Source organism: Arvicanthis niloticus, chromosome 7, assembly GCF_011762505.2.
Source record: "Arvicanthis niloticus isolate mArvNil1 chromosome 7, mArvNil1.pat.X, whole genome shotgun sequence".
Lineage (NCBI taxonomy): Eukaryota > Metazoa > Chordata > Mammalia > Rodentia > Muridae > Arvicanthis > Arvicanthis niloticus.
Genome location: NC_047664.1, coordinates 25,230,287 through 25,256,170, shown reverse-complemented (window position 1 = coordinate 25,256,170; position 25,884 = coordinate 25,230,287). Strand labels below are relative to the sequence as shown.

At 40.1% G+C, this 25,884-nt stretch overlaps 1 protein-coding gene across 5 annotated transcripts in view; it reads right to left on the bottom strand.

The window, feature by feature from the left end:
* Plek (pleckstrin) overlaps window positions 1–25,884 on the bottom strand; it is a 79,025-nt gene that overhangs the window by 19,287 nt on the left and 33,854 nt on the right. For 2 of the 5 annotated variants that reach the window (XM_076938100.1, XM_076938099.1), the window contains 3 exons: window positions 4,117–4,272; window positions 3,623–3,804; window positions 1,807–1,898 (listed from right to left, as the gene is read on the bottom strand). In XM_076938100.1, the coding sequence (XP_076794215.1) occupies window positions 1,807–1,898; window positions 3,623–3,804; window positions 4,117–4,245 (403 nt within the window). In that variant the 5' untranslated portion in view covers window positions 4,246–4,272. Of the gene's footprint in view, window positions 1–1,806; window positions 1,899–3,622; window positions 3,805–4,116; window positions 4,273–8,975; window positions 9,369–16,503; window positions 16,919–25,884 lie in introns of those variants that run through there. The other 3 variants (XM_076938097.1, XM_076938096.1, XM_076938098.1) reach the window with 3 other exon arrangements.

Genomic DNA, 25,884 nt, shown 5'->3' with positions numbered 1-25,884 from the left:
TCTTCCTGAGTCACTGGAACTGGAACATTGAGTGTGGCACCCCTGAGAAACCCATGACCCCTTTCAGAAAGTGAGCACCTCATGAGTGTCACACGTGGAAATTTTTACCCCCATTTCCTTCTCTGAGAAGATAAGCACTCCTCCCTTCAGTCCTCACAGCCTCACAAATGAGGTACCAATTGCTAGCTCCCTTTGAAAAATAAAAAGCTTAAGACTCAGCGAGTTGAAGTAACCTTGGACCTCAGTTGAGTCTGTCATGGACCTTCATTTTGTATGTCTCACATTTGAGTGGTGCTTGTTTGACTGGGTGTGTTGGGGTCTGAAAGACAACCTCAGCCCAGGTTCCCTGTCATGAGGTAGTCAAGGCACTCCATTGCATGTGAGCACTGAGTGCTTCCTAATCTCTGCCTCTCATCTGACTCACATGAAGACTCCACTCATGGAGAGTTCTAGAACCTATGGTGACCATCCATAGGAAGGACTTGAATCTTAGTGAATACTCTGAGACTTTAGGGACATATTCAACAGAAAATAAGTCTAAGCCAAGTCTACATAGGGACCCCTTCTTATTCCTTTGGCCTGGGGTTCTCTCATAGTGACCCCAGTCCTACAGCCTTAGAGTCCTGCCTTGCTTTTGCTGTGTCCCTTAGTAGCTAGATGCCGTGGCTTATTCCTCACTTGATGCTAAAGGGCTATGGCCTTCATTTCCTGAAGCCCATTCTGTGAGATACCACCCCATGGTGCAAATTCTCATCCTCTCCTCTTCACCTTCCTGACTCTGACCTAAGCCATTTTCATGGATTTTCTGTGGACCAAATATCTTATCAGATGCTTAAACTGTTATAATTTCAACAAGCTGTATCTGTGCCGTCTGGTGCAAGCATGCTTACTATGTGGAGTGTCTGACAGACTCCCAAACAATACATCCCATTTTGCTTCCTATAATGAACCATCAGATTTTCCAGGTGGTCAGTTTATTCTTCCAGATTATATTTTTGCACATTTCCACCATAACTGATCATCATAAATCTTCCCCACAAACTCCCTCTGCTTTGAGGTCAAATTGAGGCACCACCTCCTGTTCACCTGAGGCACCGCCCCCCGTTTACCTCAGCAATTCTCTTGGTTCTTCACCTTTTCCCAATTCATGGTGCTGTTACTTAGATATATAACCTCTTTAATCATAGTAACTATTTGAAAGCTTAGCACTCAAAACGCTTTGTCTGGGTCAGGTACTGTTCCACTATAAAACAACAAGCCTGGGAAGTAGGTGCACTCTGCTTTTCCCCACTGTATAGATGGAAAGCACAGAATGACTGACTATTGCCTGGGGGTTTGTGGGTAGTACGCTGCAGATCTAGGCTTTGAAACCAGGCACTGTGTTTTTAGTGAATGTGTTTTCACAGCTAAGCCACACGGCATAAACACCTAATACCTTACCATGTACAGTGTCTGACACTCTAACGTTACTATTTAGATTTTTATACTATGTATCCGAATTCTTGTTTATCACAGCATGGGTTGCAGTACATCAAGTTGTGCCCTTTTCCAATACTTTTTCAACATTATGCCAAATATTAGAGAAAAGAGATGCTGGGTCGATATAGCTGTGATTCTGGAGTCTTGAATGAAAACAAAGGCTTTTTCTCCCATTGTTACTCTTTCAACACAGGCAGAATCCTTTTCTCTTGTTCACAGGTCTGCACTCCTCAGTCGTGTGCACCTCACCCCACTGCACATAGATGGCCAAGGGAGAATGCCACATCCCCTCCTAGCTGCCCACTTTGGGAGGGCACATCATTTTACCTGTGAAGCAGTGATTAAAAACCTTCTTGTCCTTCTCCAGATTCAGTTCCTTTATTCCTTTTTCAGGGTCTTTCATAGACAGATACAAAGCCCTGCGCAGATAAAACAGAGATGAAGGCGTAGGCTTTCAGAACCATGAATCACATTAGATAGGCCTTCACAAGCTAAGTTTCCCCACTCAGGAGCATAGCCCTTAGCCTACTGTGTCAGAAGAGCAGTAGTTAAAAGGCGGTGTTCCAACTTGCATAATCAGGTGGCCTACAAAACCAAAACATTTAACAGATGTGCTTAATATCCCTGAAATTCGTTAATCTGCTTGTTGAGTTCATCCCGGTGCCTGAGATGAAGAGTTGCCCTATTATTTGCTAAAGGTTGGGAGTTCCCAGGGCCATGTCTGCAGGAACAAAGATCTTTAAAGGCCCTGCAATAGTCTGGATCTGGCATGTCCTGCAAACACCCATGCCTGAAAGGCTTGTGACCCAGCTTGGTGCTGTTCAGAGGTGGTTGAAGCTTCAAGAAATGTGGCCAGGGAAGGGGTGGCTCTTTTAGTAAAGTGCTTTCCAGGGAAGCAGGAAGACCTGAGTTTGGATCCCCAGCTCCCATAGAGGAAGTGGGACACAGTACCTTGTAATATCAGCACTGTGGGGATGGAGACAGGAGGATCACTGTGTCAGCTAATCTAACTGAGTGAGCCAGTGGTCTCCAGGTTTAGTGAAAGATCTTGGCTCAATAGTCAAGAGGAGAGCACTTGAGAAAGGTGTCTGAAATCAGCATCCAGCCTCCAAATACACCTGTATATTTTTTATGCACATGGACCCACATACAGGTGCACACACATGTACACACACATACACACACAGTGAGAGCTTTTTAAGTTATTTGTGAACATTCTCCCAAAGGAGATATAGGAATCCAAATACTTTCTTTCATACCTCAGCTACAAAGTAGACAGATTCACTATATTAATTATGTATGCCATGACGCTGGCCCCAACCACCACTATGGAACTAAAGGCAAAAGTCAAATGAGATACTTTGACCGGCATAAATCTCTCCCTTTCCTAAATTGGTTCTTTTAGATATTTGTTAAAGCAATGGAAAGATAAGTCTCCCAATTCCTCACAAGCTATTCAGCAGGCCATTGGTTACCCTACAGTTGCCTTTAAGAAGATGATTTTTTTAAAAAGCTTATCTTTTTTTTTCCCCTGAAAGTGGTAAGGTAAGAGCGGCCTCTTACTTTTTGTCCTCAGAATAATAAACTAAAAGTACCCTCATTGGAATAATTCTAAGTCTCCATGTTCCCTTGTAGTTTGAGCATCTTTTCCTCCTTAATTCTGACAGTGCCAGCCAATCACATGATGTCTGAAACCAGCAGCTATGACCAGGCCAGATTTCTTCTCTTGGGACCTTACCTAAGTGAGAGAAGTGCTAGGTCTCATGAAGCTTTATATGACTCTATTCCTGTGACATGCCAACTCTTACATTAGTTGTACAGAAAGTATGTGTTTTGTCCCCTCTCAGAGACCGCTTTCAACTCCACCCTACATGAACTAAATTCTTATCAGACATTTAAGCAGCCAACGTGAAATTCTTTCTAATGAGTCTCTTGTTTCAGGCCATGCTTAACACAAAAAGAAAATATACCAAGAGGAATGTCTGTCCTGGAGAAAGAAACACTTGTGATTAGAGCAGATGTAAAGAACACTGCAAAGAACCCATTTCCCAGTCTCTATTGGGGCCTAGGATTACCCGTGCTTCCCTCCCATCTCTCTATTTCTACTATCAAAGAGTGGAGAAAGCCAAACTCAGAAAATTACCCCAAGTCGATTGTCTCTGGCAGACGAATGGACCGCCTTGTGGATTTTCTTGCAAACTTTTGGCCTCCTTCAATGCATTTAATGGCTTTCTTGATGTCCCGAACCCAAGCATCCCTCTCCTCCAAGAAGGCTGCCTGGAAGAAGTGGTCCTGTTGTTTGGTTGTAGTGATTTTTAACACAAACTGAAAATCAAAAGATATTCCATTAGAAATGACCCCCTTCAAGGTCTAAGGATCTTCATGAAACAGCAGTTCATACAAACCTGTTCTAGCAAAAAGAGAGCCCAATGACAGGATAACAAATGGATGCTGACAAGAGGGAATACACTGCTAACATCAGACAGACTCCAAGGTCAGCAGGTGACACAGCTAGGACCGTAAACTGAGCTTTAAGAATGGAGAAAGGAGCAGAGAGCTAGGAGAGGCAGAATTTGAAAAGAGCATCCAAGGTAACAGGTGACACAAGGGTCTTGGTGGCTCATGGTATCAACTTACCATCCGTTTGCCAAAGTCTTGACAGGGGCTAGTGAGAGTGCTTCCTTTCAGTGGGATCATCCCCTTGGGGCTGTTGTCACTTTTCTTCTTATAAAATTCAATTCCGTCTTCTAACAGTACAACCCACATGGGTTTCCAGGTGTTAAACACGCTTCCCTGTAACAACAAGAAAGAGATGAGAAGCTGGCATAGACAGGAAAATTTGTGACTTGTACTTTCCACTCAACAGGACAGAGTCATGCCTTCCTGGAGTTGACTTTGAACGTGTTTTGTGACAATTCCTGTGGTTACAACATGAATCCTCCCAAGGTGCCGACTTCTTGGGACACCATTAAATCTCTTACCTGTTGCCATTTGCTTCAAGCTGGCCACTCTGACTGCCCCTCCCAAACTCTGCCTCCCTTAGCTCTCTCCTCCCCATCTCTGTCTTTCCAAACTACCCTTTGTGGCCTTGATCTGAAGGTCATCTCCCTCTTTTCTCACTGACTGTTCTTTGCATCCTAAAACCTGGCTGTATGGTTCCATGTAGAGTCAGTCCAGGTAAACTTTCTACTACTGTCATAAAAACACTGATCCAAAGCAATCTGGGGGTGAAAGTGTATATTTTACGATCTATCATGGAGAAAAGTCAGGGCAGGAGCTTAAGGCAGGAGCCTGGAGGCAGGAATTGAAACAAAGATTATAAAGGAATGCTGGTTATTGGCTTGCTTTCCCTATCGTGTCTAGCTACTTGTCTTACATCCTTCTACTTTTTCAGACTGAGACCTTCTATATCAATTGCCCACAGGCCAATCTGATGGTGGCTGTTACTCGACTGAGATTCCCTCTTCCTAGACATGTCTAGATTTGTTGACAAAGCCTAAACAACACCTACAGTTCTGTTGCCATCATGGGGTTGTATTTTCTTGCCAGAGATTGACATTATAGGTCCTTTCACTCCTTCATGTCATTGAGTACATAGCTCATGTTCTTTAAAATGATGACAGAGAAGACTATTTCAAAAATGCCAAGTTACTGAGAAATATGACTGGCCCTTCTCATTGTCTACCCATTACCCAGAGCCTTTGCCTTCCACCACCCTTTTCTAAAACCACACTCTTCTTACCTAACTGCTATGAGGAGGAACTATCCTCAAGCCTCTCTCTCTCTCTCTCTCTCTCTCTCTCTCTCTCTCTCTCTCTCTCTCTCTCTCTCCCTCTGTGTGTGTGTATATATGTGTGTGTGTCATTGTGTGTGTATGTGTGTGTACATGTGTGCACATATACTGTCACAACATTTGTATTGTGGAGATTGGTTCTCTCAAAAAGAAAAAGAAAATATTTTCAATACTTATGGTTGCCTTTTTTTTCTTTCTTTTTTTTTTTCTTTCCATGACATGGGCAGAAAGTAGCATCATTTGTATTTACTTTGTATATTCTATAAAGTAGAGTTTTTGAGATTGCTCAGCTGAAAGGCTCTTGCTTCCAAGACTGATGACCAGAATTCAAACACATGATAGGAGAGAACTAACCAACGACTGCCTGATTGGACTTTAAGATTCACTCTTAGGAGCAAAGGCATGTCTGGCACTGTAATCAGATCAAAAACCTATGTTTGGGGAACTCACAGGCTCCAGGGTTGAACCTACTACTGTTAGTCTACTAAATGAACAAAGTATCAAAGTATCAAACTGCCTCTTAATTTGTGTCTCTCTTCCTGTAGATCAGTAAACTTTTGTGCAGTGGGCAGTGGTTAATAAGAAACACACAACTAGTTAAAGTGCAGAGACCAAGTGTGCAGAGAAAAGTCACACATTTGTCTAGCCACAAATGGAACATTGATGTCACACACCCCCTACCCCGGGCTTAAGCACCCCTGTAGAAATGGAAGTTCAAAGATTATAAGAGTCTGAGGCCAGGGAGGACCAGAGGAAACAGTGGCCTCTGGACATTCCAGGGACACGGAACTCACAAATTCACAGCAGCTATGGTTGCCTGCAGAAGATCTTCAAGGGATCGAGCCAGTCAGTGTTCTAGCATAGAGTAGAAAGAGTTGACAAGCCTCTATTTATCACTGCGGAGCTATAGACATCCATTACCTCTCAGGAGGGAACAGTCAGTCTTCCTTTAAAATGTGGCTCCTGGTGGGTGAACCCCACTTTGGTGGAAGGGTAGAATAAATTTGAGTTAATGAACTACAAAAAAAAAAAAAAAAAAAAAAAAAAGGACAGGGCAAAGATGTGGAGACAGATGTGGAATGGCCCAAGGAAGGAGTAGGGAGTGAATATAATGAAAATATATTATATAAAATTGTCAAAAATTTAATAAAACTATGTTTTTAAATTAATCATTGTGCTAGACCAAGGAAGCCCTTTCTGGTCTCTATGCTCAGAGGGTTTAGAAAGTAAGGTAGTTGGTTCTTAGCCTCTATCCTTTGACTGACAGTGACACCCTTTTGTAACTTCCAAAAATAGAATTATCCACCATTACACAGGATATCCTGGGAAATGCACATCGTGAAACACAAGGCCCCGTTATCAAGGTCTGTTTGTCAAAAGGAAAACTACATATGCCAAGAGGATATACACTGACGGGATGGGCACTTCCTTTATTTGAGGCCTAAAATAAATTTTTCTGCTAAAATGTGCTATCTTTTTCCACCCTGGAAGAAAAGCTGACCCGACAAGCAATGATTAGGCTTTTCCAAAAATGAACACTATGACAATACATGAAATAATTGTAATTAAATTTTCTCCTGGCTTACAACTTCAATTATTTTAATTTACAAACCATACATTCTGCAAACTAATAAGTAAAACAGTCCTTTTTTTTAATGGACCACAGCATTAAATAGTTATGCTAGTCAACAAGACACACAAAAATCCGACAAAAAAAAAATGTCCAACATCATTATTTATCAGGGGAAGTGGGATTCGAGCACAGTGAGAAGTACCTAATGCTTATAAAGGGTGGGGACCTCCTCACTGAACAATGAGGTGAAATAGTTGGAACACATGCCTGGGGCCAATAGAGAAATGTCTGGCAGTTCATGTGAAAGCTAATACGAGGTCATTATGACAAAGAGAAGGCAGTGCTTTGTACAAAAAGAGTTACACTGTCACCTATAAAAATTTAACTTTCTTCCAAGCTCAAAAGTGATGTGATGAGTTATGATGAAGGGATTTGGGGTAGCTTCTGTCTGCTTGCAATTGCTACAAGCCACCAGTTTGTCACTCAGACAGCCTACTCTTGTTGATGCCCTATACCTTTCTGTCCTCAACTTTCTGTTCACGCAAAGAATAAGCCTGAAACAGAAGTGACTTGTCCTAGCACCCTTGCCCAGGTAATGTGAAATTGCAAGTAGAATCCTTGTCTCTCAGTTCCTTGTTCATGCTCTTTCCCTTCCCCTCATATGTCATCTTCATTTTGGTTCATGAGTAGCTGCTTAATTCTGGAATCTGGGTCAATTTCTTAATACACTTTAGCAAGATTTTGCAGTTTAATATAGATGAAAGATGAATGGATAAGTAGGTAGGTAAGTAGGTAGGTAGGTAGGTAGGTAGGTAGGTAGAAATTAGAGAGAAATGATAGATAGTACTCTTCAAAAATGATGTCTTGCTCCAGATTTTCTATTTTTTAGATTTTAAAATACATATGATATATTTTGAGGATAAGAACTAAGTCAAAACATAAAATCGATTTGTGAGCCATATACACACAGCTAGGAAGAAATCTCATATAATATTTTAATCATTTTAGGTTTTAGGTGATGAACAGTATTTAAAGTTCTCACTGGATAACCAGTCATCCTCATAGGACCTAGTATAATGTATCTCGGTGCATTACATGACACAAAAAAGAAATGAAAGATGAGACATATGATCGTATTTAAAATGAATTTTTGTGAAATAATTATCAAAACTGAAAACAAACTGAAAGCTCGTGATATTTATAATATACCATTATTGAGCCATTTATATAGAACAATAAAATTCATTAGAATACAAAAGCCAAGCCAAAGAACCAGCCTAGATGTCCACTACCAGCTGAATGACACATATATAATTTATTGAAGCTACAAAGAAAAATGAAATTATGGCATCTGTAAGTATGGATACAACTAAAAACTATTGTGTTAAGTGAAATAGGCTAGACCCCAAAAGTATCACATGGTACCTATATTTAAAGTTATATGTGTGTGTTGTACTCTCCCTCTCTCTCTCTCTCTCTCTCTCTCTCTCTCTCTCTCTCTCTCTCTCTCTGTGTGTGTGTGTGTGTGTATGTGTGTATGTGTGTGTGTTTGTATGTGTGTTTGTGTGGTGTGTGTCTGTACATGCATGTACCCACATATCATGAAACTAGAGAAGACACTGTAAGAAGGGAGGAAGAGAATGCAATAGAATTGTGAAATAAAGAAGATAAGGTAAGAAGAAGGGAGGGGAGGATGTGCGAGAGCATGGAGGAGAGGGTGGGGGAGGGGATGGAAGAAGAAATGAGTAACAGCAAAGTGTAATGATGTAATAACAAAGTGTACAAAGATGCCACTACTCTGTTGGCTACACTAAAAAAAAATCCATTTAAAAGTAGCTGCGTATGAAGTATTCACAAGTGTTGGGCTGTGGAATACTAGGTGAATGAGCTGGAAATCCCTGAAATAAGGAAAACAGAAAGTCAAGAAAGGTGTCTAGGACAGGAGAGATGCATCAGAGGTTAAGAACCCCAGCCGCTCTCACAGAAGAATTTCTGATCGATGCAAAGTGAATGAGCAGTCCATAGCTTTAAAAACAGATCTAGACGTAAAATGGTGGGCCACTGCAAAGCTTATCCCTAATACTGGACATATTTGTTTCAGTTACAGACATATTTCAGGAAATTTCATACCAATTCCTCAAGTAGAAATTTCTGGTTTGTTTGGAGACTCAGTTGCGCCATGTGATGTTTTTCTGGAAGCTGTCTTATGAGAAGATGCTTTGCTGAAGCAGACATGTAAAGGGGAATGTGATGTTTTGCTAGAGTAGGAGCTTGAGAGGCTGCCTGATGTTTGGGGAGAGTATATGAATGGAGACCCATAAACAGTGAGAGGAAGCTTTGCTGGGGTTCCCCGGGCTTCACTGATGGTGCAACCCTTAGCTGGTCTGCACTGGTCTTCACTGGTCTTCACGTTGAAGAGAGAAATGACGAAGAGAGAAATTAGCCAAAGAACTTCTCATGGTGTTCTGGCTGATTCTTGCCACTTCCGTTGACTCATGCTGATTTGGCGGGGCTGTTTGGTTCCTGCTGGACAGAGCCGATGCTGCTGATTCATGTTTGGTGATTGCTATTAGACTGGACTGCTGGTATCCTGACAACAAAGAGTGGAATCACGCACACTCTCCCCCCTCCCCCATGATCTACTTCTAAACAATTCCATAAACCCCTTTTCCTATAAACCTTCTTTCTCCCTACCTCTGGTCAGTGGGCTAGAAGGAAGAGTAAAGTGTTCAAGAACCCTAAATAAAGTAGGTTTAGAGAAAAATCCAAGGCTGCAAACCCCAGCATATCATTCCAGGACTAAATTCCTCAAAACTGAAATCTAAAAACAGAGAGGAATTGTAACTAATATGACAGGAAAGAGTACTTCTACATATTTTCCCTCCCCTTGGCTGTTAGACAGTGGACCTCAAGCAAATAAGATGTCCATGGGCATCATATGCTGGGGGGTGGGGATGCTGTGCTCCTGTGCCAGCTTAAAGAAAAGCTTGCCAGTCTGGAAGAGATTTCACACCGTTTTGACAACAACCATCCATCTTCCAGAACATCCGAGATCCCAGACAAAGATGGTCAGTGATGGGCATGGTCGGTGACACTGCTCAGCTGTATATTGTCCTATTTACACAGACCCTCATGTCATGACAAGAAAACAGACTTGGGCCTGTGCTGCACTGAATGCAATGTCTGCACTGCTTTTCACAAGAATAGACTACTAACTGCAAATTCCACGCTTCTTGGGTATGTTGGGGACCCTTCATGCAGAGATCCTGATAGCTACACATTAACTGGGGCCTGTTTAGAAGAGAATGCCATGGTGGTACTATCTCTTGAGGAGAGTTATTGAAGAAATTGAATCGTTTTAGCCTAACAAGTAATAAGCAAATGGATAAGTATTTTCTTGAGAGGGGTTTAACTTTTAGATTTTTTTGTTGGTGGAAGCAGTTAGTTTGTTTTTTTGGTTTTGTTTGTTTGTTTGTTTGTTTGAGTCAGTCCAAGCTGACCTCAAACTTACTACTTAGCTGAGGATGACCTTAGAAGTTTCATTGTCTTTCTCTGTCCATACCTCCAGAGTGATGGGATCAAAAATATGTGCCCCAACATTCTTTTTGTTGTTTTGTTTTGTTTTCAGACAGGATTTCTCTATATTGCTCAGACTCACCTTGAACCAGTGGCGATACTCCTACCTCAGCCTCTAGAGTACTAGGATTATACACACGAGACACCACATCCAGCTACTAGGTTTTTAAAAAGTTCTCCTAATTAGAAGTTTTTAGAAAACATTTTTTGCGAATCAATGGAAAAAAATTAAACATGTGAGCTCTCTGACAATAGTTGTATTAAATGTTAATTGTATATTGGTCAAAGTATACAAGGCACAAATGGAAAACTCGATGCCATACTTCACATGTCTAGATTTCCACCCACTTTCTACACACCTGTCCTGTGGCACTGCTATCCCTCTAGTCTTCTATGACCAGGTCACCCTGGCAACTCCGTTCCTTTCCCTTCATACCAAAGTAATAGTAACTGCTAGGAGCATGCGTAATGTGGTCATGTAACGACCAGCTTCACTGAGCTCTCTTCCCCTTTTTCAGATACCTTAAATGTTACTACAATACGGAATCTCAATTCTCTAGTCTTTGTAAGTCTATTTAAGACACATTACTTCCTTGAGAAAAGTTCAGTCCAGAAATGAGAGGATGTTTCTTATGTTTTAGACCTGGCCTGTGTGTTGTGAGTAAAGAAATGAACACGGTGCAGTCTGCGTGCTCAAACAGTTCAGCTCCAACAGAAGAGAGTGTAAGCTCTTATTCGGCATGTTCAGCTTCACTGACAGAAGCCAGCACTGGAGGCTCAGTGCTGAGGTAAGCGGACTGTGTGTGCAGTGCCTCCCAGACACTTCCTGGAATGAAGATCTCTTTTAACTTCCCCTTTCCTTCAAACTCTCATGTCACATGCCTATACAGAGCTCAAGTTCCAAGAATTGTATTATGACTCTAACTCTGTAAGAATTGTGTGTCATTATACCCTGCCTCTACACCTATGGGGCATTCTGTCTTAAGTGAGATCATATTGAATCAGCCTTTCACTTCTGCTGCATTATAAACCATATCATCTAGTTCCCTACTTGTACAACTTCTCAGACACTTTTATGGCATGTACATAAGTTCTTGGGGAGCACGAGAATGAGCCTACCAGTACTGTATTTTTGTAGGGATAAGTTCTATCAAACTGGACTTTCCCTAACAAAAACATATCAAATAAACAGCACAGAACGGCAGTGTGCTTTACCAACTGAATTTTAGATTTGTGGTTACATTTCAACTTTGTCTTTGGGCTCTGTAACCTTAAACAAACTTTCATTTTTTTTAAACATCAGTACCTGCTTGTCCTTATAAATATTAAAGGATATGACATGCTTCAAAAATATTAGCACATTGTTAGCTTGTGGTAGGGCTTCAGAAACGGACACAATGCGGTAGGTCAGAGTCCAATTTTGTGAGCAATACAGTTGGAATAATTCTGGCCTGAGGTCTCCCTGGTCCCATCTTTTTTCTTATCAGAGAAAAGAATTCTCTGGAAAAGGAAGTCACTGCAAATTGAACCCATAAGGACCACAGGAAACACTGCTATAGCTGTTACACACAGCTCTGGGTTATACTAGTGCACAACCACACCAACTCCTGGTTCCATATCACCATGCCATGCATTATCTTGGGGACCTTAGACAAGATCATCTGCCACTGTGTACTTCAGTTTCCTCATCTGCAAAGTAATGGATAATTGTATCCATTTCCTAGGATTAGCTAGCCTAGAACTGTCTTAGAAATACATTAATGCACTAAATGCTTATAACTGTCCCTAACATGGTGGACACATGTGTTAACTGCCACAGGAAGGGAACACAGACTTGTGGAGACTATTTCATTCTGTTCAGAAGGCAAAATGGCTCTGGAAAAAAATTTCTGGATAAAATCCCCAGTCTGTTCTATTCTCTTTATTCCAGACTTGCCCACTTCTGGTTCACTTACTTCTTACTTTACCCTACTTTAACAGTGTCATACATCTAAAGTACTTTGATCAACATCCTCTCCCCTATCAGCCTCTCTCATGTCTCTCCTACTTCCACCAAACCCTTTCTCTCTTCACAACATCAGCTCAGTACTGGACCGAACAACATATACACCATCTGCTATACATTTGTGGAACACCCTCCCAGGCCCCTGTCTGTCTTTCTCATGATCCTAGTTTCTGGGTTGTCTATCAACCTCACAGAACATTCAAGTCTTAAACTGCTTTGAGTCTGGCCTTCAGTACCTAGTAATTGCTGTATTGTTGTCACGGAAACTAGTTTTTGGCAGTGAGAGACATAACATGAAGGAATATTCTCTTGTTGCAAAGTTGTGGGTATAAGAACATCTGATCATATGTATTTTATGACAATATTTACTCAAAATATTTATTTTGAATAAATAAAATATTTATTTCTCAAAAACTAATCCCATAGTCAGAAAGAAAGCTAAAGTTACTACATCCAGTGTTGTTTGTAATATAGCTATGCCTTTCAGGGCACAAAGGCATCATGGGATAGGGGTTTTGCTATTAGGCAAGCCTGGGTTTGACCCCAAACTTACAGATGCTTGATAATGAGTTACCTATTCTCTGTGAGGTGATAGGACTGTACCTACAGGGCCACAAATGCTCCTTAAAATTAGCACAAGTGACAAGACCCAGGGCAAGGAGTGCTATTTAGAATGAAAAGATAGACAAGGACAGTCACTTTTCTTCTCCCCTTCTTAGCCATAATCTCTATTTAAAGATCTTAGCCAGGGGGCAAAAGAGGAAACATAAGTTGTGAAATATGGACAGTTATCTCTAACAGAACCAAAGCCATCATTCGATGGCTCAGCAGGAAATGCACTTGCTGCCAAGCCTGGTGATTTGAATCTAATCTCCAGGAGCCATGTGGTAGAAGGACAAAACCCAGCCCTGCAAGTTGCCATTGAACTGTTCCCTAATCCTCTGACCACTGACCACTGTGGTGTATGCCTATACACACAGGCAGACAGAAAGACAGAGAGAAGAAGAGACACACAGAGAGACACAAAGAGAGAGAGAGAGAGAGAGAGAGAGAGAGAGAGAGAGAGAGAGAGAGAATAAAGAAAGAAAGAGGGGGAACAAGAGAGACATGTTAAAGTTTGTGTACTATTGGCCATCAACCTGAAGACTTGACAAAATTCCTATATCAGAATTTTCTGATGCTATATTTTTTAAACCAAATATCCTACCTCAAAATAATTATTTCCTAACACATAGAGACGAGTGTGTTTAATTTCCACACCAGATTCTTCAACTGCATAGAAATGGAAAGAGCAGAGTAGGCAATCACTTCCGTTAATATTACTTCGTTGCTTGCATCTGAGCAGCCACACTCATGCATCCTAAAGTCTCCACAGAGGAGGGTCTCCCAGTTCTTTCCTCAGGAGTTATTGGAACCATCACTATTCACAGGCTGTTGGAGTGTATGTACTTGCTGATATCTGTCTTTACTTATGGGCTACCCTCTGTATCCTAGGTTCTCAGACAGACAGACAGACAGACAGAGAAAGTTTAACCGACATGTTACACAACTGAAAGAAATTTAAAAGATAAAGAAGTTAAGAATTTTGATGCCTAATTTGGAAATCCTAGTTTCAGGTTTACACCCACAATGGACAAAAGCACCAAATGAGAAGATTGGAGGGACAGTTCAATGACAAACATCTGGAGGCATAACTCAATGGTAAAACACTTTTGCCTAACCATATGCAAGGCCCTGGATTCGAGATCTGACACTGAAAGAAAATTCAAAGTGCCAAATAAGATAATCATCATATATCACAAAACAGACCGTCTAATTGACCCTGAGGAAATGCAAAGCACCATGAAAAGATGCATATTGGATTAAATGTAATGTAAATTTAAGTGTAATATTAATGGGTATTTCCACAAGAATGATGGGAAGTATACATTGGGGAAATATCAACATGAGGTTTCACTATGCTCTCTTCTAGAGTCTTTCCTTGACTGATACTTGTTGGTCATAATCTGAGAGAATTATTGTGACTAGTTAAAGACTATTAAATCTAGATGCTCCACAGTCCTGAATCTGCTTCCCCTTTCTAGTGAAATGGCCTCACTTCGTGCAGATTGAATCATCTATATTTTTGTAGTCTAGTGACTGCAAAATATAAGCATGCAAACTTTATAACAGCAATCTTGTCAATTTGTATTAAAACAAGACCTGGCCTGTGAGGTGACTCAGCTGTTAAAAATCCCTGCCAGCACACAGAACGGCCTGGGTATAGAACAGATTGCTGCAAGTTGTCTCCTGACCTTTAACAACACACACCATGGAAGGTGTGCACCTGCTCAAATACACAGACAGAGGAACAACAACAACAACACACACACACACACACACACACACACACTACTTTCCAGTCTGATCAGGAGAGAGCTCATTCAGCAGCAGGTCCTATCATTTATCAGATAGGAAGGACATGGATGCCAGTTACCAATAATCTACACCTAGATTTTTCATTTACAAAGGATGTTTCAAAATTCAATTATCCTAAGAGAATACACTGAAGGCCCATGTGTTCCCCATAACTTTCACCACCACAGATAAACTCTGAACACTAATGGAGATTAGCATTCATTCAGAAAAACCTTAGGGTGCTAAACAGAGAACTCAGTGCTCAGAGGCTAGAGAAGGTATTTCTCCTGACTCTGTTATACCTCTGGGCCCTGGCATCTTACTCTCCTCACAGATAAATAAAAGTTCCTTCTAATCTGAAATAAGAATAAAACCAGGCCACCGTGATATGTACCATTTAAGGTCCTATGTCCACAGACATAAGACATTTTAAGCTAGAAGAAAATAAGTGAGGACCTAAAATAAAGATGCAGATAGACCAGATTGTTCATTCCTGAAATCCCAAGGTCTGGGAGACTGAGGCAGGAGGCTTACCACCAGTTCAAGGTTAGCCTTGAAAAAATATTAAGAGCTATGTAGTAAGACCCATTCTCAAAAATTGATTAACTAGCTAGTTAATTAACTGCATTGCGTTTTAAAATGCTAAGAAACACATTGGCTGCTCGTTTGGTTAGAAAGCTACTTGTGAGTTTACTCAGAAACAATATTTCTAAGCTGCTGAACCCACTTGGCTCTATGCAAGTGTGTTTGTGACCAGAATATTGCCCACAGGATGCCAGCAGCTCCGATGTGTGAATTCACCAGGCAAGGAACTTTCCCAACTCAAAGCACACACAGCAGCAGCAGAAAGACTAGAAAGAGCATCAAAATTCACTTTGCCACAACACTAAGCTATTTTCAGGATTCTCACATCTCCAATTCTGTTCTTTAAGATGATACTTCTACCACTTCAGTGGTCTGCTATACAAATTCATTAAGTTGTGGCTAAGAGATTACAGCCACCACCCACTGTTACCACCTAGAACCACCTTCACACCCTTGAAACAGAAACATAAAGTCTTTTATGAAGTAAAGTGGAAGAATGCCCAAGAAATTAGCTATATTGTTTTGTCTGCTTGCTGCTCATGCCAACCCTGGCCACCCCTAACCCCTCTACAACCCTGGTCACCCCTAACACTTCTACAGCCCTGGCCACCCCTAACCCCCCTACAACCCTGGCCACCCCTAACCCCCCTACAACCCTGGCCACCCCTAACCCTTCTACAGCCCTGTCAATTTAAATAAGAGCTAAACAGTCCTCCAAGCAACTTCTCTAACAGGTCAATTGGAGGCTTTCCCCTCAAGAAAGCAATGTTTAGCTGTTACAAAGTGTTTTAAATAAAGAAAAACTAAATCTAAATTTTCATCTTCCACACTGAATCATGGTCTCAGTCTTGTAATGGCAAACTGTGTTGAAGCCTGAAATACATTAATTCACTTTTAAGAAAAATAAAGGGGGGATAGGGAAACATGGAGTCAGCCCCACCCCAGCACACTGTCTATATGATGCAATCCTCTCATCCCAACCCAATAAATCCAACATGGAACATCCCTGGAAGGGAGGGGCAGAGTATGGAGCAAACAGTAATCCTCTGTAAGCCCCTCTCTAACTCCAGCCTTGTAAGTGACTTTCCTACTTACCTTCTTCACAAGGTAGCCCTCCCTGATCCGCTTTGGTTCCATGCTTGGTGGACAGACGCAAGGGTCCGCTCTTCAGTCACGTCCTCTGAGGAGCTCAGTCTCCTCTGAAGGCTGAGGTGCTTGTGGGCTGCCTTTTTTACAGTGAGGTCTCTTTCACAATTTCTCTTCTGCCGGTGACTTCCTGATGACATCCTTTTCCCCCTCTCTAGGGTGACGAGTCAGAAAAAGGAACTAGATAGCCAAACAGCCCATGCTCTCCTAATGATAGAACTAGGAAAGCACGGCTTAGTCAAATACTTACCCATATGTAGAAGCCCTGTCCTAAACAGAGAGAGGAACAATAAAACTTTATTGGTTGAAACTGTCCTGCTCTGGAATCGTTCTTGAAATATTAAAAAGTACCTAATAAAAAATGCCAAGAAGCTGTCTCCATCCCCACACTGGCATGTACACCAGCCAGCCAGGTGAGTGCTTGTCACTCCCACCCCCTCATTGTTCCCACCAATCCTAGGAGGCCCAGCTATAAAGAAAAATGAAATCATGAAATGTTCAGGTCAGTAGATGGAACTGGAAAATATTATACTAATGTTAACCCATCCCCAGAAAGACAAATGCCCCATTTTCTCTCTTGTTTATGAATCCTAGCTCCAGATCTTTGGATTTGAATATGTAACCTCTTGTATATTCAACACATTAGTAACTTTTTTTTTGCTAAATGATTAACAAAAGGAACTGTTTTAACTTTTTGTGTCACAGCAATTGCAGAAGCAGTGGTGCTAGCAATTAATGTAATTAAAGCTGTTATACCAGCAATAATCAAGCCCACTATCCTCTTGCTTCTGCTTAAAGCCTGACTCACTTCTTCCAGTACTTGCAAGCTTTTCTCAGAATACCGAGGTTCTATGCTACTCAGGGGAATAAAATAAAATCTGGTTGATAGATGTCCATAACTGACTTGCTGGATTTCAACACACTAACACAATTAGAAAGTGTACAACCAATGCAACTTACATTAAATACTGTAGAAGAAACAAAAGTAATTTTAACTTCACAACTGAAAAAGCCTTAACACATGTGCTAACACCTGTTTGAAATCCAGATCCTGTCTCAACTTTATCTCTTGCTAACATAACATCATAGAGAACTGCAGCTAAATTCCAAATAAGTCTCTGAAAATGTCCAGAACCAGACTTCCAAATGAAGACTGTTATTCCCAATATTGGATTGATTTCTAGACCAGTACATGATTGAGTCTGAATAACTGGTCATATTTAAGAAAAATACAAAAGTCATTATAACTTCTCTTTAGATTCTCTGTTCCACAAGGTCTAAAAGCTTGAGGTAAGGCAGCTTGTTCCATCAACAATAGTGGGTCAGGAACATATGTCCAATACAGTTTCCCAGTCCCCATTGTCAGAGAACTCAGCAAGCTCACAGGTCAGTATGAAAGATGGAGAATCAGAATCCATGTTCTCCAGGAATAAGCCCCCTGATAGGTTAGTCTATCCCAAGTGGTCAGACCTAAACACACACACACACACACACACACACACACACACACACACACACATATATATATATATATATATATATATATATATATATATATATGCATATATATATGCAACAGCAAATAATAAATGGACTCAGTAGGATTTTATGGGTGTTTCTGTTGTTTTGGGGGTATTTGGGGGTTACAATAATAATATAGAGGAAGATGTCATCAAGTTGAGAGGTTTGGGAAGAATATTGAAGAAACTGAGAGGGGATTAAAAAGAGTAAAAATTATTTAAATATTGCCCATACATAAAATTCTCTACAAATAAAAAGTAAAACTCTTTGTCTATCACAATGAAAGGGCCTACTCTCAAGTGCATACCTGCTTCTATAGCAAAATTTGTTCAGTCAACCTCCTTTAACTTAGTTATAAGAGAAACCCATGGGGGAAGTACAGTATTGTTACTTGAAAAAAGGAAACTAGAACTCTGAGAAAAAAACTGTTAGTCTCAGGTTACACAATAGGTAATAGCTAAATCCAGAAGGGAAGGTACCTGTACCATGCTCAACCAGTGGGTTGAGAGCAGACTAAGGGACTAGCATTATTCTACCCCAGGTTTAACAGAAGAAAAATCTTTAATACTGTGTCTCAAACTTATTTGACTGCAGATTATTTTTGAGCAATCTTTAATGACATTTTATTGTGAATTAAATTAAAGAAAGTCTAACAACCCCATACCTCAGAATGCAATTTATTTAGAAAAAGAGTCAACATAGATGAGAGTAATTATGGAAAATGAGGTCATGCTTGAATAGAATGGCACCAAACTATTCATATAAGGAAAAGAGACACACAGAAAGGAATTGTGAGCACAGAGGCAGGATTATAGCCATGAGTTTATAATCCAAGGATTGCCAAGTGCACCAATTAGAAGACACAAGCAAGGCTGTCTTTCAGAAAACATGGTTTCTGGTAGAAGCATGAGATAAGGTGTTTCTGTGTTTTAAGCTACCCACTTAGAGATACTTGCTTATGGCTGCCCTAAAAAACTAAACGCAGTTTTGAAAAGCTATTGTGTGGAATATGGTCAAAGTCTGTAAATGTTAGTTATTCATTACCTTCAGGCAAGTCACCATCATCCTGAGATGAGATCTTCTCAGCAGTGATTTTAACAGATATTGTAGAATCCACTGGGGTGGTTTCTGAGGAGTTAAACTAGTTAACCAGCTACATGGTAGACTAGTTACGATCTGATGGCTGCAGTGGAAACCAACCTTGACTAATGGGTGTGTGAAGGAGATTTCATAGAAAGAAGCTGTATCTGCAAAAAGTCTCATAGTCTGATAGAACTACAGTGCTGTGGAAAGGTTGGGAGATTGCAGATACAGAGACCCTGATTTCACCTAATCTTGGGCTAGCTTTGACTCCCTAAATAGCCATTCTCTTTCTTACTGACTGACAGACAAAAACCTTCTATAACTTATCAACTCAGCAGACCAAACTAAAAATGTCACCAGGTAGCATCAGAGGCTCATAAGAAAGATTTGACCACCCTGTGTAACCTCTGTGATGTTCATGCCAATGTATTTTTGAAATGGCCTTGATTTGTAACTCTCTTTGCTCTGTTGTTATTATAAAAAAACTTCACAAAACTGCTTCCATATTGGAAAACTATATTTGGGGAGATCTAAATGTATGTTTGTGGACCCATGTTCTCTCATAGTTGCTCCAGAATAAACCATGGCTTTTATTCCTTTGAGTTGGGAGCTGTTTCTTTTGATGACAGAGGCAAATGGGGATTTGCTGAAAAAAATAAGTAAGATGATTCATAAACTTGAGGTGGGAATGAAGACTCAGGAAGTCTCAGGAAGGAAGGGAACGTGGCAACTCTGGGCTTCTAGGAAGCAAAAACTACCAGAATGGCATTTGGGGATATCAAGAAGACAGTAAGCCCAAGGCTTCTAATCCCCACAGTTTCTGAGCACCAGACTTCTGATGGGCCTCACCTGACCTCAGACTCCTTCTTTTGGTCACTGAATTGAACAGGCAGCACAAGAATCGAACGCATGCAATAGGTTTTGAACAGTAGAAAGAATGGACTGTTTCCCAAGAGATAGCTCCAGGTGCCATAAGCACAGGAGGTAATGGAGAAGGGGAAAAGAAATCTGAGAGCCTTCAGAGTGGGGAAGAAACCATTTGATATTTCAAGGGGAACCTTCCAGTCCATTCCCTTCCATTTTCTGCACTGTCTCCAACAGAAGTCACTACCTCTATTTTCAATGTTTTATACAAGTACTCATCACATAAAATTCAAAGGGTTGCTAACAGTTCCCCATTATACTGACATTAATTAGAAATTATTAGAAAATATAGCTGGATGAAAGAATCAACATTTGATGCCTCTTGCACAAAACAGAACATATAAAGATGGTGATTTGTGTTGTCTGTACTCAGACACTTTGGTACATCTAGAGAGACAATGAAAGTCATCTTTCTTGAGTTTACCTGTATCCGTTAATGACCATTTATGAGTTTACTGGTCTGAGTTTATGTTGGATATGATGTTGCCCTGCCTACCCTCCTCATGATTTCTTAGCAACACCTGCTGGTCAGTACAGGAAATTCTCAATGAATGTCATCATCCAAGATTTCAATTTCTAGAAAATCATCCATTTCATCTAAATTTTTCAGTTTTGTTGAGTATAGGTTTTATAGTAGGATTGATAAATTTTCTCAGATTTTGTTGTTATGTCTCCCTTTTCATTTCTGATTTTGTTAATTTGGATACTGCAACTGTGCCCTTTAATTAGTTTAGCTAAAGGTTTATCTAGTTTGTTGATTTTCTCAAAGAACCAGCTCTTAGTTTGGTTGGTTCTTTGTATAGTTTTCTTTGTTTCTAATTGTTTGATTTCAACTCTGAGTTTGATTATTTCTTGCCATCTACTCCTCTTGGGTGTATTTGCTTGTTAGATTCTAGAGTTTTCAGATGTGCTATTAAGTTGCTAGTGTAGAATCTTTCCAATTTCTTTATAAAGGTACTCAGTGCAGTGAATTTCTCTTAGCACTGCTTTCATTGTGCTTCATAATTTGGGTATGCTATGCCTTCATTTTCATTAAATTCTAGAAAGTCTTTAATTTTTTCTTTATTCCTTCCCTAACCAAGTTATCGTTGAATAGAGAGTTAATCAGTTTCCATGGGTATGTGAGCTTTATGTTGTTTTTGTTGTTATTGAAGACCAGCCTTAGTCTGTGGTGATCTGCTAGGATGCATGGGATTATTTCAGTCTTCTTCTATCTGTTGAGGCTTGTTTTGTGTCTGATTATACAGTCAGTTTTGGAGAAGGTACCATGAGGTGCTGAGAAGAAAATATATTCTTTTGTTTTAGGGTGAAATGTTCTGTAGATATTTGTTAAATCCACTTGGTTAATAACTTTTGTTAGTTCACTGTGTTTCTGTTTAGATGCTCCAACATATAACAAGGACACATGCTCCATTATGTTCATAGCAGACTTATTTATAATAACCAGAGGCTGGAAACAACCCAGATGTCCCTCAACAGAGGAATGGATACAGAAAATGTGGTATATTTACACAATGAGATACTACTCAGCTATTAAAAATGATGACTTCATGAACTTTGTAGGCAAATGGATAGAACTAGAAAATACCATCCTGGGTAAGATAACCCAGACTCAAAAGGACATACATGGTATGTACTCACTGATAAGTAGATATCAGCCCAAAAGCTCAAAATAGCCTTGATTCAACTCACAGACCATATGAAGCTTAACAAGAAGGAAGGCCAAAGTGTTGAGGCTTCAAGCCCACTTAGAAGGGGGAAAAAAATAATCATGGGAGGTAGAGACAGGGAGGGACCTGGGTGGGAGAGGGAAGGGGAAGGAAAAGAGATGGGGAGGCAGGACCAGGTATGGGAAGAGACGGGAGAGAAGTCCAAAGGACCAGGAGAATGAATAGAAATAAGTAGCAGTATGGGTGGGGAACCTGGGGAACCAGTAGAAAGTCTCAGATACCAGGGGTGCAAGAGGCTCCCAGGACCCAGTGGGGATGACATTAGCTGAAATAACCAACAGCTGGGAGACAGAACCTGAAGAGACAACTTCTAATAGGCATGGTCCCCCAATGGAGGGATGGGGCCACCCAGCCATTTTAAAAAAATAACCCAGAATTGTTCCTGTCTAAAAAAAATACAGAGACAAAAATGAAGCAGAGGCTAAAGGAAATGCCATTCAGACATCCAGAGACTGCCCCACAGTGCGATCCATTCCATCTGCAGACACTATTGCTGATTCCAAGATGTGCTTGCAGACAGGAGCCTGGTATAGCTGTCCTCTGAGAGTTTCTGCCAGCATGTGACTAAGACAGGTACAGATACTCACAGCCAACCATTGGACTGAGACTGGGGACACCAATGGAAGAGTTAAGGGAAGAACTAAATGATCTGAAGGAGATTGCAACTCTATAGGAAGAACAACAGTATCAATTAACTGGATTCCTCAGAGCTCCCTGGGCCTAAACCACCAACCAAGAGTATATATAGACCAGTTTGTGGCTCCCTCTACATATGTAGCAGAGGACTGCCTCATCTGGCATCAGTGGGAGAAGTGGCACTGGGTCTGGGGGACCACCCTCTTAGATGCCCAAGAGGAAGGGGGATGCTAGAGGATGAGTTGTTCATGGAGCGGGAGTGGGTGGGGGACCACCCTCTTAGAGGCAAAGAGGAGGGGGAAAGGATGGGTTGTTCATGGAAGGGAGACTGGAAAGGGAGATAACATTTAAAATGTAAACAAATAAGATTATTAATAAATAAAATAAAAATGTTCCAATTTTCCTAAAGAGTTTGCATTTGAGCAAACATTAGACCCTACCCCTAGACTGGATCACCAGAGTCTCTTCCAGTATCTCTCTTACCTAGGTGTCCAGGCTTCTCTTTAGCACTCTTCCTTCTGAATCTACCATATTTCTGTTATAATCTTGGCAAGTGTGTAGGACATGTAATTGGTTAAGACTTTGAATGATAAAAAAAGATTATTATGTGTCTAGAGTATAACACTATCACATACAGCAAGTCTTCTGGGTTATGTGTTCTAGAATGTAACTCTCCTTGTCGAGCAGTGTTTTTTATAAGTGTAGATAGTTAATGGCAACCCAAATCCTATGACTGGAATTGCTTTTCAAGAGGCTATATCAAGCCCCATTTTTCTAAGTTTTTGTCAATTTATGACTAGATTTTAACACTTCTTTACTCTGAATAGATTGGTCCTTGGCATCTTTGAACAAGTTAGGATGTTGAGCTCCAATTCATTTTATTTATTCTTTATGATAGTTGCAATAATATCTCTCTTTGACTTTCATCCATTAGCTCTGGTTACTCAAAAAGACCTTAAATTTACCTGAGAAATATCACAAAATTGCTAGTACTAATCTTAAATTGAAGGGAGAAATATTCGAATCTTGATGGGTTTGGGATTTTTATTCTGTTGCAAGCAAACAGCTGCTCTGACAGTCTCGTGGATGCAATAGACACACTTTTGAACTTTTGGATGGGACCAAGAACATTCCTCTCTCTCTTTCTCTCTTTCTCTCTTTCTCTCTTTCTCTCTTTCTCTCTCCCTCTCTCTCTCCCTCCCTGCCTCTGTCCCTCCTTCTCAAATAGATTGTCATTGTAAACATATCAAAAGAGAGTGTCTTTGTTTGCAAGGATCTTTAACTTAGATATCAATGAAAATACCTAGAAAAACATCATTTCCTCATTTGTTTAAACTCAGTAGAGAGTATATAGTTGGCACCCAGTAGATCAACAGGCCAGAAAATTCACATGGAATGATTTTGTATGCATATAATGTGTGCATAGAGGTGTGTCATATATATGTCCATTTGCCTCAAAAAAAAAGGTTTCATATAGATTTCCCTTGCTTTATCATCTATGATGACCTGTTGTTACACTCTGGAAGTAGTGACAAGTTCATATTGATCTCAGATATTGATTCTTAATATTCCTTTCTAGTAAAAAGACTAGAGCTCTTTAAGGAATTTGATGATTCTAGATTCTAGTATGAAATATACAAGGTAACCCAAGATTATCTTGTACTGTCAAAAAATAAGATGCTTTTAAGAAGTATTTCATTTGGGACTGGAGAGGTGGTTCAATGGCTAAGAACACTAGCTGCTCTTCCAGAGGACCTAGGTTCAATTCCAAGCACCTTATGTGACGTCTTACTACTTTCTATAACTCCAGTTTCCAGAGATGCAACAGATGGAATCATAGTGCATATACATGCTTGCAGTCAAAGCATTGAAACACATAAAGTAAAAAAAAATAATAATTTAAAATATTTTTAAAGAAGTATTTAATTTGAAAAGGTAATAAATGAATCCAAAATTATGTGTTGTGTCAGAGATAAAAAAAAATTGCAAGAGAAAGCAGTGGGACAGAGCTGAAACCTCTAGAGAAACAACACACTGGATCTACATCTAGAGATGAAAACAATCATTGAAAGAAAATATTTAATAATATGTAGCATACAGCATTCATACTGAATTAAGTATCATAATCAATCTATAGATAATTTTAAATATACAAGAATAGTATATAGATTATATGCAAATATCATACAATTTTACATATAAAGAACTGGGGCAACCTGAAGCCAATGCCTGAGGGTACTTCTGTCTTAGTTAGGGTTTTACTGCCGTGAACAGATGCCATGACCAAAGCAACTCTTAAGAACAACATGTTATTGGGGCTGACTTACAGGTTCAGAGTTTCAGCCCATTCTCATAAAGGCAGGAGCATGGAAGCATCCAGGCAAGCATGATGTAGGGAGAGCTGAGAGTTCTATATATTGTTTTATACAGGAGAAGACTGGCTTCCAGGAAGCTAGAATAAGGGTCGTGAAGCCCACGACCACAGTGACACATTTCCTCCAACACAGCCACACCTACAAGGCCATATCTCCTAATAGTGCCACTCCCTGGGCCAAACCACCACAGTATTCAAGAATAACTGTATTGGATTATAGATCAAAGTGAAAGCGAACAATTAATGTAAACTTCATAAAGAAAGAGACATCCATTCTAAGAATTGCAAATAATTTATGTACTAGGCTATCAAAGGAAATAAAATATATTTCCCCATTTCATAATGATTTTTTTCACCAAATAGAGAGTGGGGAGAAAATAATTTTACTGGAGAGAAATATGCCAAATACTTGCTCAGCCAGTGCCTAGCTGAATGACAACCGTTAATTTTAATAGTGGTTATTCAAGTTGGTAGAGGTAAATATTTTAATATCCTATCATGTGTCAGCAATTAGATAAAACTCCAATTAATTTATATTCTACAAGATTTCTGACTAAATTCTTCAAAGTTTCAAGGTCATAAAAAATGCATTTCTGAGAAATCACCAGAGCAAAAGGAGCCTAAGAATACATGACAGTAAAATGTAGTGTAAGAAAGGAAGAATGTCCATACCCATTAATAAAAATTTATCAATAGTGACTATCTAGTAATGACAAATGTGGCACACTAATGTAAATGCTAACAGTGAAAAAACTGGTTTCAGAACTCTATGATATCTAATTGTCTATGAATCTAAATGATTCTATAAAGGTTTGTTTTCATAAAAAGAAAGAATTTGTGAACCATATTCCACTCTTTTTGAATATGTATAATGAGGTTGTCATACAATCATTTTATGTCATTCTCTTCACAATATATCTGCTCAGGAAGGTTTGCAATTGAGTGAATCTGATTTTTGCAAAAGGAGCTATGCACAGTAATTCCTCAACACCTAAAAGCTGCTGAGACATAGATGAGGCTTTTAATAACTCGGCCTTTGCCAAGTTCAAATTTTTAAGTCTG